This window comes from Phyllostomus hastatus, unplaced genomic scaffold (assembly GCF_019186645.2).
Source record: "Phyllostomus hastatus isolate PE091 unplaced genomic scaffold, TTU_PhHast_1.1 phas_scaffold_21, whole genome shotgun sequence".
Taxonomy (NCBI): Eukaryota; Metazoa; Chordata; class Mammalia; order Chiroptera; family Phyllostomidae; genus Phyllostomus; species Phyllostomus hastatus.
In genome coordinates, this window is record NW_025334017.1 from 7,091,736 (window position 1) to 7,112,737 (window position 21,002).

The window sequence follows — 21,002 nt, forward strand, 5'->3', positions numbered from 1 at the left end:
ATTTGATTCCTCCACATCTTCTCATGGTTTGATAGCTCCTTTCTTTTTTTAGCACTAAACGATATTCCATTGTGATGTACAGCAGTGTATTTATCCATTCACCTACTGAATGACATCTTGGTGGCTTCCAAGCTGCTATAAACATCTTCGTGAATATTTTTATATTGACATAGTTTTCAACTCCTTTGGTCACATACCAAGGAGCATAATTACTGGATCATATAATAAGAATATGTTTAGTTTTGTTAAGAAACCACTCAACTAACTGTCTTTCAAAGTGGCTGTACCGCTGTCCAGCTCAGTGTTTTGCTTGACCAGTGAACTGGTTGTCCAAAAACATTTGCATGCTCCACTCAATGTTCAAATGTTTTAAGAATCTGGCAAGAGCACTGACCTTAGACCTTGGCAAAATGGTTCCCTGTTCTAGGTCTCACACTTAGGGGACCTTCCCCTGGCCTTACTGCAGCCATCCTCTTCCCTGGAGGGCCAGGACTGTAGGTCTGAAGGGCCAAGGAGAAGTACCTATATGTACAGTAGTCCATTCACTCTCCTTCTAGACTGTGCTCCGGAACCAGCACCCTGAAAAGTCCCAAATGGTCCCAGACCCACTTCCTAGGTCTATGTGGGTGTTGCCTTAGATCTGACTTTCCTAAGTGTGCACAGGCATGTACCTCCTGGAATGAGACATAACCAAAGGGATGCTGTGTGCAGGAAACATGACTGAAGCTTAGACTTTTGAACTGGACTGTCCATTACTTTTCAGGCAAGGCCTGTCCATGTTACATGGAGCCAAGGGGGATTAGGGCACTGGGTGGGTGCACTCAGGTGCAGGGGCTGGCCTTCTCAGCAGTACCACAGTTGGCCAGAGAATTCAAAAGAATTCTAAATTAAGACTTGGCCTTCCAGGCCATCATGAAAGTATACTTGTCAAAGTAGGGACTAGAGAGTATTTTAGTAAGAAATTTGTTGGCTTGATTTCTAACCTTTAAATATTGACATACGGTATGTGGGCCTCCATTTGTACTCTTATTCCAGGCTCCACAAATGGTAGGGGCAGATCTGTTTGTCAATGTTTAAACATTGGGAGATTCACATGAGAAATCACAATTTCAAGCTGTTCGTGGTGGTAAGTGGTGGCTTTCTACAGAGTTTTATTTGGGTTGTAAGTGATCTTGGAAGTCCCTCTATCTACTCCCACCCTGGAAATCCTTTAACTATAGAATGTGTCTGACAGTTAAGAGATAAAAATTTAAAAACCTGCTTGAACAGCATTTCGTGTTTAAAGCAGGTATGTATTTAAAGTATGTATATAAAGCAGGTATGAGCAGCATGTACTTAAAGTAGATGCATTGGTCAATCACAGACTGTAAACATTCTGAATCTGTTACAGTTTCCATTGTAGACAGTGGAAAGGACAGGGCCTCTGGAGAAGTGGGAGGTCTGTGGGTGGGAGGCACCTAAAGAAGAAGAAACTTGGGATGGGAGACAAACTTAGAAGATGCCAAAAGTATAGCCTGGGTGGACCCTCTTTACTCCTAGACACTTGGAGCAAACAGAAACTCCTAGATCAGACATTTCTCCAGGCAGCTGCAAGTATGTTTTTCTCCTTACGTGATTTATGATAATTTTGGGGGTGCCCATGTTTATTTTTGTAGGGAGTACTGGACTCAGACCCCAATACCCTGCTCATGATTCCTTGACAACAGACTATGGACTCTGTCATTAGACACCTGGGTTCTAATCTCTGCTCATCACTTTGCTATGTGGCTTTCCATCAATGACTTCTCCAAGCCACAATGTCTGCACTTGTGTGTACTAATGTGGACTCTACAGCATAGCTGTGAGGGTAATGAGATGGCATACATGGAATCATGTCATTTGATACCTTGCTTATATTAAGCAATCATTAAATGTCAGCTCTGTTCCTTTCTACTAAGAGAGATTAGCTCAAATCAAATTCAGCTGGATCAAAACTGTATTTGGGCCTACAAATCAATAAGCTCCATACTTTTCTGAGACAGCTCTGTCCGAGTAATCAGAGCCACAAAACTCAAGAAGTTTACATTTCATTAAGTTTCAAGATTAGCCTGATGGGAAAAAAATGACTTTTTTTTCTTGACAACTTTGCATTAGTGCAAAATAAAGGATATATGAGTTGTCATTTTACAGTATCTGGTGTGGAATAACAAACAAAAGCTATTCCATAGATTCTTGAAGAATGTTGCAACTTCTTGCTTAAATAGTAAGTGATAAATACCAGAGTTAATTTTTCTAATAGATTTCTTCAGTCCTTCAACGATGACAAATGTGTCCATGAAGAAACATAAATCAGGACAAGTGAAGGTGTCCCGTCAGTGTGCGATAATGACTGGAAGAGTCCGCTCTTCTTGGCAGCATCCTTTACCTTCATTTTTATCCATGTAACCCCAAGATACCACATCGTCTCCTTTGTAAATTAAATACCTCAAAGGATATTCTCCAAGCTTCAAAGAGTTCTACCTTTTCTTGTCCCATAGAGTGACACAGCTGGCTGCCTTGGCTACAAAGAGAGATTATTAGTAGCACAAATGGATGGAAAACCATTCCTGGGGACCCATCCTTGGGAGCATGGGAAGAGCATTCCAGGGTCAAATTATACAAGGAACAACTCAGTCTCCACTGCAGTCTACCCATTCTCCATTAAGAGTTCCTTTATTTCATCCACCAGGCTTTTCTCCCTGCTTTCAGCCTAGTTTTCCTATGTCAGAACACCTATCTAGACGGCTCATGTTAGGAATTCATCCATTTAAAGCATATTTATTAATACTATATGAGAAAATAACTCACTGGAATTTGTTAAGAATAGTAAAGAAGACTTTATGCAAGACTCATGTAATAGGAATAAAGACTCTTAAAATAGAAGAGAAAGTTTGAACTCAACTCCTAATACAACAGGGACAACTGTGAATCTAGAGCTCATAGGCAGGGTGAGGGAGCTGATAGAAAATTATTACTAAGAACAACTTGGTTAGGTGTCAAAGATAGGGGAAAGAGTGGAAAGAAATTTGATAAACTGATTCAGCAGGATTCTTTGCTAAACTACACACCAAGGTTGTGGACCAAGAATGTGGCCTTATTGGAAAAGGGCTCAGAGGAGCCTGACTTAAGTTTTGTCAAAGCCAGAGTCCTTCTCAATATTTTGTTACTTCTTTTGGTAGGAAATTGTCCCTAACAAGGCAATACTTGATTCAAGACTTAAAGAATGAGAAAGAGTTAGCCCAGTGAAGAAAAGGGAAAGATCAGTCTAGGCACAGAGAAAGAGAATGCAAGAAAAGAGCAACAAGAAATATTTTTGATTCTATACATTGCTCAGCACCCCCCTCCCCCGGCATTTGAGTCAGTATTTCTTCCTTTGCATGTTCTGCAAGTCTCAAAGATGCAACAGGCACACTGAGTGGAGGAGTCCAGAACCTTGTTACTGTTGTGCAACTAACTGCTCCTGGGGTCTCACTGAGCATCTCTGGATCTGAATTCCATTAGTTAAGATAAAGAAGTCAATAGCATTTGGGGTGGGATCTTAATCTGGAGGCTGCAATGCACATTGTAGGATATTTAGCACTACTGATTTCTGTCCAACAAATGCCAGTAGCCATCTGCAAATATCCTGAAAACCAGTAATGACCACCCTCCCACACACAAAATTACCAGATGTACCCCAAATGGGGAGGAGAGATCCTGCCTTCAGTTGGGAATCACCATGTAATCACAAAGATTCCTGATATTTCTTGGTTGTCTCATTCTACATGAATAATAAATCCATTGTGGAAGAACCAGTCTCTGTGTTCATCCACTCTCCCTCCAAACTTCCTCAGTACTTAAGCTTTCAGTAGTCAACAATGTTTGCAGTATTTATAAGTTGCATCAGAGTCCAAATAATTATGTAGGTGTAAGTACCATTACCCACTGGGTGAAAGAGAAAGTTCTAGTTCTTTCCTCTGGGGATGTTCTGTGTGAGGAAAACCTTCTTTATACCTTGGTTAATAGAAGAGGGACTGGTAATGGCCCACCAACTTGTAGAAATCAAGGATTAAAGCAGGAGGGAAAATTTGAGATAGAATTTCCAGAACCTGAGTATTTAATTTTTACCCTCTTTGAAATTAAACTCCCAATCTTTCTAAGTAGTCCTTACAGTCTCAGAGATTTTATTAATAAATTGGGGCAATGATATCATTCTACAGGAAAATCCCAAATCCTAATATATTGTATTTTCTCTGTGTGAATATTCACAATATATAAATTATATATCTATGTATACATAATACATTTTCTACTATTCAGAGTAGGATATTTGGGACAGATGTTGAAGATAGATGTATGTTGATGTTTTACAGTATTTCCTGCAGTGGAGGTCCTATTAAGTGAAAGCAATAAATAATAACCACTGGCCCTAAGTGCTCAGAGGCTTGCCAAGTGATAATCTCTGATATAATTAACTAAAAGAAAGCAATATTGTCTTTAACCACCTGCATGAAATAATTCCTCAGAGAATCTTGTGGACAAAGTTACCTTGCAGGGCAATGTTAGCCCTCCAAGCACATTGATCCTGGGTAGGAAAAGTCAACCAGTCTTATTGTTAAATGAGCTATGTGGAGCATGTGTTATTTTTTAATGAATGTATTAAGTTACCTTTTGTTAGGCTTCTGATTCCTAGATTTAGGCAGGTTGAAAATAAGGAGACTGCATTCTGACTGGAGCTCTGGCAGAGGTTTCGTTCAAGCTCCCAGACTGCCTGTGACCTGCCTTATCAGGGCTGGGTTGGGTCCCAATGAGTGTGCATGTGGGGCCTCTTCTAGGAGAATTCTAGGAACTCCAGCATCACGTCTGGTCCTGCCAATTAACTATTATAAGCACAGCACACTAGGCTCTAGCTGTCTTTTGGAAACCTCCAAAGGAGATTTTTCTGCTGAAGTTAAGCACATGTTCTATTCTGGAAAATAGTGTAGGTGGGATTTGCAGTAGGCTTTTCCCCTCTGGGCCACAGGAATATATTTATTCTGGTTTAAGAAGGATGATCAAGCTGCTTGTAATTATAGTGATTTATGAACCATCACTAAGCATTATAGAAGTCAATCAAGACCAGAAATTCTTCCCATTAGACTTTCCTTACTGGTGTCAAAATTCAGAAACATTATGAAGAGTAGTAAGGGTCTCCCTGAGCCTGATCACTTTGAAGGTCATGAGAACCTGTGTCTTTCCCTCTACAAGAACCCAATAACCCTGAGGTCTCTTAAGGAAGAAGAAACAGTTGAAAAGTGATAACCATATAGAAGAATGCCTACCTGGCATTTCTGTCAGATTATTAAAATACTCTGAATATATGGAAATGGAGAGCATTATGCTAAGTGAAATAAGCCAGGCAGTGAGTGAGAAATAACATATAATCTCACCTTTAACTGGAACATAATCAACAAAAGAAAAAAGCAAGCAAAATATAACCAGAGACACAGAAAGTAAGGACAGTCTGACAGTAACCAGAGGGGAGCTGGGAGGGGGGTAGAGTGGGAAGGGTTTTCAGGAACTACTATAAAGGACACATGGACAAAATCAAGGGGGACGGTGGAAGTAAGGGAGGGAGAGGGGTTGGTTGGGGAGGGGAGCGGTAGGGGGAAAATGCAGACAACGGTAATTGAACAACAATAAAATAATTTAAAAAATAAAATAAAATACCCTGAATATAATACCTATGAAAATAAGACTTTTCTTTCCATTATATAATGATTTCCTGTGGCTCTCTCCTTTTAATCTTTCATGAATTTGATTGCTTGCTGATGTTTCAGTAGGTTATGATTAAGAAGGGCAGAATTTCAAAAGGGGAAAGGATAAGCTAACTTTGAAAACTTCAATCAGATTGCAGATTCTTTAAATTCATTAACTCTTCTGATGTGAATTACTCATATTTGTCAGGGTTGAGACTCCTATTTGTAGGCAACTAATTTTAGAGCCTTGGGACTTCTCTTGGTTTTAAGATCTTTGTATCCTGCCAGAATATATTGATCTCTTTTTCAAGTACAGAGGTTTGGAATTCTCATTGGAGGTACACAATTTTATGAACTACTTAAAATTTTGAGATATTGTATACTTCCCACTTTGGTCACATGAAATGTAACATTTATAGAATTGTTTTGCTAAGGCGCTGTTTAACTCAAGTTGCCTTGTACACTGTTATCAGAGTTTATGATTTCAGAAAGGAATCTCTTGATTGCAAGAGTGATTGCAGCATATCACCCAGAAGAAAAAACCCTAGGACAATAAAATCATTCAACGCAATGTAGTACCACAGGATGTATGCTTTCCTAAAATGCCTTCTCTCTCAGCTTGTTGTCCAATTTCTTATCCTGAAAGTGATTTTATGGTTGTAAGAGCCAGGCATGCTTTTAAAAAAATAATATCTTATTGCAAGTACTGACTAGTGCATTGCATGAACCCCATGAAGATCTGTGTCAATCATATTCCATTGGAAATAAGAGTAATGTGGCCATCCACATTAATTCACCCTCAGCAGGGAATATGCTGCCATGTGTGACCCTGGTTAGGCAGGTTTGACCCTAACTGCATGCCTAATATTTAGTAGTAAGTGCTTTTTTACCTACTTGAGACTTCCTAGTTTTACTTTTCTGAAGCTCCTCAGCCAAGGGAGTTAGTTACTAGAAGAGACAAGCATGGAATTAATTTTTCATAGTCATTTAGTAATGGATGAAATAGCTCACTTCCATTGGGGTAGGCTTTTATTCTGCTGCTGCTCCCTTTAGACCTTGGCTCAATCCCCATTCAAAAAGCTGGATAAAATAAACCTCTTCCTCACTTGCATTTTAGGCTGCAGCCAGTTCTTTCTCAATGGGCTATGAATATTGAGGTATACCAGCCTTCCTATGTGAAAACGTTCATCTAGCATTTATTATTAATTGTTTTAGATTGCTATTTTCTTACTGTGTTTATTTATGCCCACACTAACCTTATGTGAATGCAGGCATGGCCCTCTCCTAAATTAAAATCAATTCTTAAAGCTTTGTTTCCTTTCCAACTCTTAGATACATGAGGCTCAGTAGCATATTATTTTATAAATAGAAACCACAATAGAAAAAGTGGTTAAGCATGCACATCTGACACAACTTCCTCTAGCAATGAGCCTAAGATGTACTGAAGAGGAAGGAGATGTACCCACAGGTGCTCTCAGAGTAGGTTTTGTTTATTTTCAGTGTTTCAGGGCTTCCAATGTTGGTTTAACATGCCCTCCTTTGCTCCTTCACTAAGAATCATTTGTTGAGCATCAGTTATGTGTAGGTATAGGTAATTTCCAGGGATTCAAAGACAAAAAATATGTACTCCAGGACCTGATAGCCTAAGCTCATAGTTTAGGCTAGAGAGAAAAGTGGCCCCCTCTTACAAACAGAATAAGAATTATTCTCTCCTGCAGTCATGACATCTGCTTATGGTGATATTTTGTCATTTCAGTGGTAGGAATGTAGACCTCACACAACCATGCACTTCCAGGCATCCCCTTGACAGACCAATGTCAAATCATATAAATACTAATATTGTGTGTTGCTGTCTTGGGTGTTGACTCTTACTGTATGAGAACTAGATACAACACCTCTGACTCATTTCCTACCCAACTGAAGTCCTTTCATCCATAATAGTACAACTGTCTTTCCTCTCTTCATGCCAAATCTAATCTGTAACTAAGTCATGCTTACTATCCCTCATAGTTCTCATGTCTCTATCATTTCCATTCAGCTTGAATCTAATACATCACAATCACCTCCTCCTAACAGAACCACAGTGCTGCAGTCTCCTGATTCTAATTTACATAATCCCTGTTGTCAGTCCAAATCTTCCTGAAGCATCAGTGCCATTGCTTCCCTCCCCGGCATAAATAGCTAGTAGTTCTCCTGGAAAGCAGAATGAAGATAGGTCACAATTCTTACCTTATTTCTACATACTTTTTCACTCATCCCATGGCACAAGCAAACTTGCCATTTCTCCCAATTCAGTAGTCTCTATGCTCACAGAAAGTACTGTTTATGTGGCTCTTTCTGCATCCAGGGTCCAAACCTTCACATTCTTTACAGCTCAACTAAACATGTTCCAAAATCCCCCAGCCACAAGTGCTTTCACCTTGTAATTCTCAGAGTTTGCAACCTCTATAATTTTTTACCTGCTGTCATATTCACTTATGTAATAATGAAAACTACAATGACCATCAGCTCCATATACAGATTAGTTTGAGCCAGTTGCTCTGCTGTGTCTTTGTATATTGTACATTATCTCACTTTATCATTATCAGTGAGGTTGCTGTTATGATTCTCCTTCTACAAATGAGGAAACTAAACCACAGAGAGATAAAATAACTTGCTAAGCTTACACAGAATAGACAGATTATGAAACAGAATCTGTTAACTCCAAACCTGATGCTTTTAATGACTTTGTTTCATTGCCTTCTATGAACATATATTTTAATATCTTATTTCATTGCCTTCCATGAACATATATTTTAATGTCTCCTACCAGTTTCCATACACTAGCAAAAAAGTAAAAAATACCCTCTTATCTTATATGTCTTCCATAAAGTAGAACTTCACTGAATCTTTGAACAAATGCTTCCAGTCCCCTTATCCAGATACTTCAAATTTTTTAAATAAGACATTAAATGATAAGAAACTGCATTAACTGTGTAAGTGAGCCAATAGATGCATTTGATATTAATTTTATTATTTTCAATTCTTGGGAAAATTTAAAAGCAGTTGGGCCAAGCATGATGAAATATTGGTTTTATCTATTCAAACAATTTTTTCATTTAAAAGAAAACAACTGAATGATGGGAACTCTAAATGGTGAATTATTATACATGCACACACACATATATTATATTCTTGTTCAAACAAGAAAGAACCAGGCAAAATAAAATGTGAGAGCTTTAGTTCCTGTGTTATTTTGAATGGTGGGCATGAATACTTTGCATTCTTGTGTCTATATCCAGAGATGGGCAAGGCTGTCAGGATTGGTCTAGAGAGTCCCAGCCTCTTATATTCATGCTTCACTAGAGTAGAAAAACATTGTCCTGCTGTTCTCTCTAGTCTAGTTCAAAATCAGGACATTTTGGGGGAACATTAATGACTATGTGCGTCCTGTTCTCAGTAAGCATATGGTTGAGCTGGAGGTAGGTTGGGACTGAGGATGATTGCCCTACACTGTTCCCATACATTGTTGTCATGCAGGGTAGAGACAGAAAACTTTTGAAATGGCTGTACTTGCTCTTATAAAATATATGAGGTACACCATTTTTGCTGAGGTTCTGTAATGTGAACTGAACCAAAAATTCAGAAAGTATGTCATGTTGTAGCTTGCTCCTTATCCAACATAAATCCAAACGTTTCTTTACAAACCAGAATAGGATAAAATTAATAGAAATTTAAAAACTGATATCAAGGTTTTTTTTCTTTCTTTTTTTATTCTTCCTTTCTTCCTTCCTTTCTTCTCTTGATATTATGAGCCTATCAAACCATGTGAGGCAAAATTAAATCCCAGGCTTCTGTTCTTGTGGTGATCATCCCTGCTGAGAAAAGTAATTGTCTAATTTGACTTTCCAGCTAATATTCAAGGTAGGAAATATAATATTAAGCTCTTGCAAATATAAATTCTACTACAGCAAAGCTAAACATTTTTATTAGCATATTCCTTGCACCTAATATTTTAGGAACACACACACACACACACATTTACTTTTCCTGGATCACCTCATTGGGAAATATGGATTCATTTGCCTTATTGCACAATGACACATGAAGAGACTGTCCAGCTAAAACCTCATTCACATAGGAATTATCAGAACCCATCTAGGAAAATATATCACCAAATTCCCATTCCAGACCATTTTTCTAAGATCCTGAGCCTTAGAAGAGGAGAAAATAGGTTTATGTGGACAGAACATAATTGGATTTTGCATATTTCCCATTGTCCTGCTGCCATTACCACTATGAAAAAGTGCAAACAAGAGGGGCAGACCTATAATCTGTGCAAGTACAAATATGGCCTCCAGTTGGGATATGCTTTCCAGTTCACAAAGCTCCTTTGCACATATTATTTTTGCATAACTCTTGCAACAGCCCTCTACATGGAGGGATATTACCCCTTGATGAACTTCAGTCTTCTACCCATAGTTGTGTGCTTGGTGAGTGGCAGAGCCAGGAGGTCAAGCACATGAGTACAGGCCCTTTTGCCATTTTACCAAAAGAGAGTTCGTCCTGTGTGCAGAGGCCAGGATGCATCAGAGGAGTTGCAGGTGGAGCTCAAGTTCCTCTCCATCTTGGCTTCAGCACAACTATCCAATGAGGGGCAAAACCCTTGGTAATTGTGAAAGTCATGCAGTGGTTATTTTAGCAATTAACTTTGAAAGAAGCTTTAGATGGGATAAAGAGGTAAAGAATGTTTCTGAATAGATATTTGGTGGTAAACTATCTGCTAAATTAATTTGTAGTCTTAGGAGGACCTTAAAGTCTCATGAAAAAATTGTAAACACTTCTAAATATTGAGTGTGAAGTTAAAAGATTTTCAGGCACAACTGGCCAAAGAGATGTAACTACTAATTTTAACACACTTCTTGCTATGCTATGATATGCAGAAAAATTAGCACAAGAATAAGTACTGTGATTTCAGGATTGACTACAAAGCTTATTCTCCTAAATCTTTCTGTTGTATCTAATTTGATTATCTACCCCCTGGCATTGGTTAGTTGTTCCTGTGTAATAAACCACCCCCAAATTCAGTGGCTTAAAAAATCAACAATGTATTACAGCTCACATATCTGTGGGACAGCTGGAGTAGTATATCTATGCATAAACAGTGCATAAACTACTAAACAGTAGTTTATCTATGCTGGGTTCAGCTGGGTGGCTCTTCTTTTTATGAAGATCTGCTACTTGGCTGGGGAGCCACTGGTCTGTATTTCTTATGCTTCTCTTTAGTTCATACTAGCTATAGTATCTTTTTGCCATGGCAATGGCAGAAGACAAAAGAACAATTAGCAATGGGGTCTTTAAGTGCCAGATTCAAAATTGACACACTGTCATTTTTATCACGTGCCATCAGATAAAATAAGTTACATGTCCATGGGGTGGGAAATATACTCTATTGTTAATGAGGTACACACATAGTAGTGTGTGGATGCTCAGATAAGTGAAGAATTGCAGTCAGTAGTGCAGTAATGCAATTTATCATATCCTTATTTCTTGAAACACTCCCCCCTTTAAACAATACTGTCTTGATCACCTCACTTTTTATTTCCTCAGTTCTTTCTTCAACCTCAGTATTGTGTGTAGGCTTTACCTAAGGTTCAGCTTTTCAGTCATGAATTTTTCCATGTGTGTGCTCTTCTTAAGAAAGCTTATCTGGGACCAGACACTCTAATTTTCTAATGGTCATTTCTATTACAATCAGGCATTTCCATATCTCCATTTGGAATTGCCTCAACTCACAATCTGGTTTCATGTCCTACTTAAATCAATGTTTTTTTTCTAATAAAAAGCTGTATCTCTAAAAAAGGCTTGGGTCTTCTTTTTAAATTATATTTTATTGACTATGTTATTGCAGTTGTCCTGATTTCTCCCTCTTGGTCCCCCTCTACCCAGCATCCCCGACTCCTTCAGGCAATCCCAACACCATTGTTCAAGTCCCTGGTCATGTGTATAAGTTCTCTGGCTACTCTATTTCCTATACAGTACTTTACAACCCCATGACTATTCTGTAACTACCTATTTGTACTTCTTAATTCCCTCACCTTTTCTCCCATTCCCCACACCACCATGCCATCTGGCAACCATTGAAACACTCTCTGTATTCTTGATTCTGACTCTGTTCTTCTTGTTTGGTTGGTTTGTTTTTGGATTCAATTGTTGATAGATATGTATTTTTAGTATTTTTGACACTTAATTGTTCATAGTTTTGATCTACTTTTTCTTAAATAAGTCCCTTTAACATTTCATATCATAATGGTATGGTGATGATGAACTCCTTTAATTTTTCCTTTTCTGGGAAGCTCTTTATTTGCCTTTCAATTCTAAATGATAGCATTGCTGGGTAGAGAAATCCTGGCTGTAGGCCCCCACTTTTCATGACTTTGAATATTTCTTGCCAATACCTTCTAGTCTGCAAAGTTTCTTGGGAGAAATCAGCTGATAGTCTTACGGGAACTCCTTTGTAGATAACTGACTTCTTTTTTCTTGCTGCTTTTAAGATTCTATCTTTATCTTTAACCTTTAGTATATTAATTATGGTGTGTCTTGGATGGGCCTCTTTGCATCCCTCTTCCTTGGGACTCTCTGTGCTTCCTGGAAATGCATGCCTATATCCTTCACCAAATTAGGGAAGTTTTCTTTCATTATTTTTCAAATAGATTTCCAATACCTTGTTCTTTCTCTTCTTCTGAGGCTTATGATGCAAATGTTGGGCCTCTTGAAATTGTTCCAGAGGTTGCTTATACTATCATTTTTGGGGGATTCTATTTTCTTCTTGTTGTTCTGATCAGTTGTTTTTACTTTCATATGTTCTAAATCATCGATTTGATTCTTGGTTTCATCCACTCTACTGCTGTTTCACTGTAAATTGTTCTTTCTTTCAATTAGTGTATCCTTTGTATCTGACCAGCTCTTTTTTATGCTGCTGAGGTCCTCACTAAGTTCCTTGAGCACCCCTATAACCAGTGCTTTGGACTCTGCATGTGATAGATTGCTTATCTCCATTTTGTTTAGTTCTTTTTCTGGAGTTCTGATCTGTTCTTTTACTTGGGCCACATTTCTTTGTCTCCTCATTTTGGCTACCTCCCTGCATTTGTTACTATGTATTAAGTAGAGCTGCTTTGACTGTGTGTCTTGGTAGTGTGGCCTAATGTAGTAGGTGTCTTACAGGACACCTTACAGGGTTCAGTGGTACAACTTCCCCTATCACCCAAGGTGGGTACTCCAGGTATATCCTTCATGTGAGCTGAATACATCCTCCTCTTGTGGTTGAGCCTTGGTTGCTGTTGGCAGATCAATGGGAAGGATTTACCCAGGCAAGTCAGGGGCAAGGACTGGCTGTGGCCACTTACCACCAACCTCTGCCATCCACGGAGGATCAGCTGTGCAGGGTCAGGGTCGCAGAGCTCTGATGTGGTCTATAACTCTCCACTGGTTATGCTAGCCCTGAGATTCCCTAGGTGGTGCTGGCCAAGGTCAGCCCCTACCTGTGTTTTTCCCAGGGTCACCCTGCCTGAGCCATAAAGCAATATGAGATGGCTGCTACTTGTGCATTGCAAGCTCTGAATCTAGGCTGGCTGCTGATAGTACCAGGACTGGGGCTCACTGAGGTCAGAAGTTGCTTGTTTGAGAGGATTTAGGAAGTTGTACAACATTAGCCAAGACCAGCGATCTTGTAGAAAAGCAGCTTGGGTGGGCCTGTAAGTTGAGTGGGGCAGAGTCTCTGGGGATCTCCAAGGCAGGTCAAACAGTATTAATCAGGTTGATGGAGACTCAGATATGGCACCAGCTGCCTGGCTCTGTGGCTCTGAGGGGAAAGGGTTGAGAAAGAAACAATGGACTCTGCTCGCCTTGGTGCTAGACACTTCAGTTCTTCCCTGTATTCTACTGATGCCTTTCAAGCTGCTACCCCAGTGCTGGAGCTCAGAGATACGGAAACTGAGTAGGTAAGTCTATGTGTAAGTTCTTTAAGAGGAACTTCTTGGGGCTCTAGAAGTTTCTTCCACTGACTCAATCCCTTCTGGTTTTTGCAATCAGAAGTTGTGGGGACTTATCTTCCTGGCAGTGAAACCCTAGGCTGGGAAACCTGATGTGGGGCTGGGACTCCTTGCTCCTGAAGTATCCCTCCCGAAATTTTATCTACCACACATGGATGTGAGACCAGCCTGTTCCACATCTGCCCCCCTTCTATCAGTTTGGATTGATGTGATTTATTTAATTCCATAGTTGTCAGACTTCCATTCAAATAGATTTCTGATGGTTCTGAGTCAAAAAACTTGGGTCTTTAGATCATGTCTGATATGAACATAAAACAAAAACCAAACAAAGCCCTAATGAAAACTTTATGCTACATTAATAAGAATTTGGCATTCCTAAAACTTAAAATATATCTGAAAGAAAACAATAATGATGAAAAGAGTATTAAAAATTATTTTCTCAGAGAAACAGTTAAAGTTATTAAGATTATTTTAAATCTAGAGATTATATGGGGTATCGTGGTGACCAGGTTCAGATAATTGAAAGTATGTGGTATGAAAAGACCTGAAGTGGGTTTTTTGTTTGTTTGTTTGTTTGTTTTGTTTTTTAATTTTAGGCAGCACCACATCCAAAGGGTGGATTTAAGGGAGAAAAATTTCAGCTTGATATAATGAAGAAATGTGTAGTAAAAGGAAATGTACAGAAAAAGAATGAGCTGATATCTTTATTTTTTACTTGTATTATTCCTAAAATGTATTGCTCTTCCTTCTCCCAATAATGCATCAAAATCCTATCTGCCTCTTAAGCATATCTCAAGCCTTTATCCCTTCATAAACTCTTCCCTGAGTGCTCATATTGTATCAGTTATTTTCAATTTATCTTGCTAATCTCCTACCCCATCCCAACTAACGAGCTCTTTCAAAGTAGAAACACAACATACTATTTTATAAGTTCAAGTATGAAACACAACATTGAGTTTATAATAAGCATTCAGTAAACTTTTACTGGTTTACTGTTCTATCACAGATTTCCTGATTTTAAATCTAGAATCACTGGACTTGGTTAGAATTTGAATCAGATTTAAATGCTCAAGAATCTGATCATTTCACACTGATTTCACAAGAGGGTATGGTTTCTGATTTTTTAATGATAGCCCAAAGGAATAACAGATTTTGCCATTACTTGCCATCCAAGGTTATATTTTCCTACTTACCATGAAAAAAGAAGACACTGAATCCTCTAAGATCTTAAATATATAGTTCTGATAATTTGTTGGGAGTAGGAGAGTGAATATGTCATCATTTCTTCGTGTCTGAAAATTATTTAGAATAAAAATCAGCTGGTGAATGGGAATATATGATATGGAGGAACACATACAACACTCTAGTTTGTATTCAGGTCTGCCTGTTGTCATAGTTACTGATGGACTCAAAGCAATTTCCTTCCCAAATCACACTCTGTAAACCTTCAATGAAAATAAGCTATTCTTCATGATTTATTTTTCTCTCCCCATGAATTGAAACTCAAAAATATCATCAATTGTATGTTTTTTTTTAACATTTTTAGCAAGATTTTAAATGAACAAAAGCAAAAGAGGTTTAATTGAAATAAGCATCCTGATTAAGGTCTCACCTCACTTGTTCAGCAGTGATTCATTGAGTAGCTAGGTATTGGGACACAACTGTGATTATGGCCCAGTCCCTTCCCTAAAAGAGATGAGAGCTCTGTGAGGGAAAGAGAGGAGTACAGAGGCATGTCAATAAAAGGCAATCAGAGCTGTGGTGGAGGCAGAGAAGAGAGGCCTATGGAAACAAAAGAGAAACACTTCATAAAGTTTGGGGTCCTGGTGCAGTCAGATTAAAGGGAAGCTTCCATCCTGTGAATCTTGGAGCACTGTTCCTGTGAAGTTAGCAAATGCATTTTCAGTCACTTTGGGTACAAAACACTGATGTTACCCTGCAGGCTGGGCTCATGACACAGTGGAGTGAGGAGACCAGCTCTTCATAAGTGAAGTGCCATCATCTGCTAATATTCATGCACAGCCTCTCCCTTCTGCTCTGGCTGCAGGAACTCCTTCACCGACATCCTCCGTGCCATCCTGCTGTCATTGGAAGTCCTTATTGAAGATCCAGAGCTTCAGATAAATGGCTTCCTTTTAATTATAGACTGGAGTAATTTTTCCTTCAAACAAGCCTCCAAACTGACACCTTCCATTCTCAAACTGGCCATTGAAGGGTTACAGGTATGTTCAATGAATGTACAATATAATACTGTGTGTGACAATGTACTTTTTTCTTATTACAATCAAAGTAATGTGTCTTATAGAATGGAAAAAGAAAACAGATAAAATTCACCCATGATATTTTCTGTTTTCACCTTAGCCTAAATTTAGATGTTTGTGTTTTTTTTTAATTAGCCTTCACTTTCATTAATAACTCCAAATTACTGTTACCAAAGGCACAAATTACCTACTGTAGCAATTATGAGTAAAGCTTGGAGATATTTAGCCTAATTCATTTGAGAGTTTACAAAAATTAAAACTAGCAAATATCTGCTTTATGAGAATGTCTGATACAGAGGTGGCATGGGAGCTTTCCAAGATTTCTAGAAGCACCTTTGTACCCCAGAGAGGCCCCCTGTGGATGTTCATTGCCTAGAATGCAGTGTGCTGCAGTGTTTGTACTAATGTGGATCGCTTCAGTGCAAACAACAGAAGCAAAGGAATGTCTACTTCCTGTTTGTATGGATGTTGTCGGGCCTTTGGGGAGGGATTTTCTGTGCTGTGTGAAGGTGTGGGTAGTCAGTCTCTGGGCTCCCTTTGACTTTTAAGAACCAATGATTCTGTGAAAAGTAACAAACTCAGAGAGGTGATGCTGCTTAGCTTCTTGGTGATACATTATCATAGTACAAAAGTAAAGGCACAGTTCAGGGAGATTCAGGATCAGAATAAATAAAACTCATGTCCTTTTTTTTCTCATGTCCCTTCTTAATTTTGTGCTAAGATTGACTCAATGGGATGATACCTTGTCCCAATAAACAGCAGTTATATGCAGCTATGTAGATGGTACACTATTTGCTAATTTTCAGATAAAGCAGCTGTTACTTATGTGCTTCAAAGTGCAAGACTAGATAACACTTAGAAACAGGCAAGTGTGGTGATAGCCAGAGGGAAAGGGGGGCTTGGGGAGGTGGACGTGGGCAAAGGGGGAATAAATGGGGACAGAAAGAGACTTTACTTTGGGCAATGGTCACATGATGCAGTGCAGATAGTGTTTTGTTGAGTCGTACACTTGAAACCTGTATGATTTTGTTATCCAATGTCATCCCAATAAATTCAATTAAAAATATTCAATAATTACTCCAGTTTCTCTAGATGCTTTGGTTTTACTTCTGGTAATAAAATGTTGTGCATCTAAGTCTTCAGCTGAATACTGAACATGCAGATGGTGCAAATTTGAACCAATGAAAATAAAATGAATAAAGCAATAATGATTTTTAAAAAGCAGAAGACTAGAAATCCTATCTTAATCACCCATCCTACGCTAGTGTGAGGAATAAATAGCGGGCCTGTTTCTTAAGTTGGGGCTTATTCCCATTTGGCCCCCAGTAAAAGTCTAGTGGGCCTCTGATAAACATGTGTTTATTGAGTGGGCCTAATTTGATTGAAATAAGGAAAGAAGGGGAGCAAGAAGAGGAAGAGCAAGCACCCACCATTCCAGGAGTGCCCACGTGTCCTGGGTGGCTCCATCATGCAGTGTATCAGGGGCACATTCTTAAAGCCTCTGAACATTTGATCTGTCTCTCCTTAAAGCTTTTATCAAAGGGAGTTTCAAAGTAAGCTGCAAGGTTTATGTCATGCCCTATAATTATGCTGACCATATTTCCAGGATTTTCAGTGGTATTACAAGCTTCATTAATTTTATCTTTTTAAAAAAGAGATAATTCATTACATGTAGAACTAGCTGTGATGCAAGTTCTCTGTATTTATAACAATTTTTCATAAATCAAGAAGGAAAATGTCCTTTATCCAACCTTGTGTTGTGTTCTAGTTTTTCTTTCTTAAAAATGTGTGTATTATATAATACGTCCCTGGACAAATTCACTAGGGTAATGTAGGTCTTACTGAGTTAATGGATGCAAATGTGCTTTACAAGGTAAAGCTATACATAAGCTTATAAACTATTTTTACAAGAAGTACTAGATGACCTTTTGTGGGGCAAGGAGGGTCCATCTGAGCCTTCACTTGTCAGGTTCCAGATCTGGGATAAACTTTGCAATGTCCTGTAGCTCTGATTAGGAAGTAGCCTCTCCTGGAAGAAGGGGAGATGTATAAGGCCAGGGTCAGAGCAGAGAAAATGGATATCCTTCCATCATTGCACAGAGCAATGGCCTTGGTCCCTTTGTTCCTCTTCCCTTTTATAAAGCAAGTTAACTTCACCTTGACTGTGGGAAACTGTCAGGCCATCCTGGAGTGAGGCTATCTGGATGGGGATGCAGCTTTTTCCTGTGGACTCTGCCTGTCCAAGCTATGAAGACTTGGGAACACTTTAACAGGTTCAGTCCCTCCTACCAGGAAAAGGAAGCCAATGGTTGCAGGGGAGGCTGAGCTGGGTGCAGCTTGTCCACCTGGGGTGTGACTCGCTATACCATTTAGCTTGTTGTCTTGAAGAAGCCCTCAAGGTCACTGGAGTGAGTAGTCAGCTCTGAGCAGCCACTGACAACTTTTCACACAGGGCTCTACTCTTTTGGGCTTTGGGGACATTCAGACACCATGGTTGCCCCTCCAGTGGCTCTCCCTATGACTTTTCTTCATTGCAGGGATAGTTTCCATCCCTAATGTAGCCGTCAACTCCTTTTGACATTTCAAAAAAGTCACAACTGGCCCTGGTCAGATGGCTCAGTTAGTTGGAGCATTGTCTCATACACCAAAAGGTTGCAGGTTCGAGTCCCAGTCAGGGCACACTATGGAGACAACCAGTCAATGTTTCTCTCTTTTTTTCTCTCTCTCTTCCTCTCTCTCCTCCACCCTCCTTCTCTCTCTAAAATCAATAAACATATTGATTTTCTTGAGTGAGGATTTTTTTGACAATGAGGAAAGGGGAGGGGGAAGGGAGAAGGGTGGAAAGAAGGGTAAGAGACGATTCAAAGAACATGTGTGAATGACCCATGGACATGGACAACAGGGTGGGGATGACTGTGGGAGTCAGGCTTGGGTGGGGCAGTGGAGAGGAATGGGGCAAAATAATAGAACAACATAATATTAAAAAGTCATAACTAGTACTAAGCAGAATTTATGCCTTTGTAGTCACACTGTTTGTTGTACGAGGAGGGTCCCATTCAGGTTTCCATTTGTCAGCCATGAAGGTTCAAGATAAATTCTACAACACCACCAGCGTGAGTGAAGGCATAGACTGGTGGAGAAAGGGAAAGCTCTCTAAATTCAGTGTCAGTGAGAGAGGAGAAGCCACTACTCTTCCTTCCTCCTCTGCACCCTCAGAGAGACCTGAGGAGGTCAGAGTGTCTGCTAGACATGTGGGAGATTGCGGGGGCAGGGATAGCCTATGTTCCAGTGAAGGAAACCCACTCTCCCTTTGTCCTGCATTTATTTGTAGGGTAGATGTAAGAAAGTAACCTTATCATAAAAAATAATCAGACCACCTTTGTGCTAGCTCACCTGGTTGGGATTTCAGCTGTTTATTGGAGTAGTCTAGGATTACCTGCTGCTCAACCCCTGGAGAATTTGGAGCTCTGGGACATGACAGTCCTTCCTCCAACAACAAATAATCCCTCCTGCAGGAAGAAGGGATTGGGGACCACTGTTCAGACAGTGAGAAGTTAGGGTCATTTTGGGTAATTCTTGCACCCTGCATCACAACCTTATTCCAGAACTCCCAGTTTTAGCCCTGTTGCCTCCATTCTTAGTTCTCAATAAGCTAGTCATTCCATGAGACATTCAATTACTAATGGTTGTAGGTTGCATTCTCCAGGGAGCAGATTCTGACATAGGGATCAACATGCAGGAGATGTATTAGGGAGTTCTCTTGGGGTCAACATTTATAGAAAAGAAGCCGTGGAAGAAAGTTTGGAGCAGAAGTTAAACTGGGGTTCAGTCGTTTCCAGTGACAGCCTCAGATATTCTGAAGCTGAGATGATCCTTCAGAATTGTCCCTACTTTGGGCCAAGGATTCTGGCCCTTTATATTCCCACGTTGTTCAGTCATTACATACAGGCTGCCCCGGGAAGTGGTTGGGCCAAGTGGCTCTCTTCAGCTTGAATCCTGAGAGGGCACTGTTATCTGAGAATTTTCTCCTGGTAGCACCTGTAGTGTCCAGGTAATAAATCCTCAACTCTGAAGGAGGTCTGACTGCACATGGAATATCTAGTGTAATAAGTAATAGATATTTGGAGTACCCTGTGATGCCATGTAATGAATCAGGATGTTTAACTTTTTTTCTTGGCTACAGACAATTTACCCCAAATTGGTGACAGTCTTCTATTGAGGTCTACCAGTTATATTTCTATGCCTCGAAAGGCAATTATATGTATTCAACTGAGCTTTAATAAAGGAGCAAAAGCAATACAATGTAGCAAAGATAGTTTTTTACACAAATGGTGCTGAAACAATTGGAAATCCACATGCAAAAAGTTTAATCTAGACACAGAACTTATGCCCTTCACAGAAATTACCCAAAATTGATTACAGACCTAAATACAAAATGCAAAACTATTTAACTTCTATAAGATGACATAGGAGAAAACCTATGCAACCTTTTGGTATGGTGATGGCTTTTTAGATAAAACACTAAAAGCAGAATCCATGAAAAAAATTGATAAACTGGATTTCGTTACAACTAAAAATCTCTGGTCTGCAAAAGACAATGTCAGGAGAATGAGTAGAAAAGCCACTGATTGAGAGAAGATATTTGCAAAAGATACTTCTGATAAAGGACTTGTATCCAAAATATGCAAAGATATCTTAAAACTCAACAACAAGAAAACAAATATTCCAATTTAAATTTTTTACCTCAATAGACACCTCACCAAGAATGGCAAATAAACATATGAAAAGATGCTTCCCATCATGTGTTATCAGGTAAATGCAAATTAACAGAATAATGAAATATTACTGCATACCTAATGTCCAAAATCTGGAACACTGACAATCCCAAATGCTGGCAAGGATGTGGAGCAACAGGAACTCACATTCATTGCTGGTGGGGATGCAAAATGGTAAAGCCACTTTGGAAGACAGTTTAG

At 39.3% G+C, this 21,002-nt stretch overlaps 1 protein-coding gene across 2 annotated transcripts in view; it reads left to right on the forward strand.

Annotated features, from left to right (window-relative positions):
* The window catches only part of CLVS1 (clavesin 1), a 167,683-nt gene that overhangs the window by 53,213 nt on the left and 93,468 nt on the right, over positions 1-21,002 (forward strand). For both annotated transcript variants that reach the window (XM_045861470.1, XM_045861469.1), the window contains exon 3: positions 15,813-15,987. In XM_045861470.1, coding sequence (XP_045717426.1) covers positions 15,813-15,987 — 175 coding nt within the window. The remainder of the gene's footprint in view (positions 1-15,812; positions 15,988-21,002) is intronic.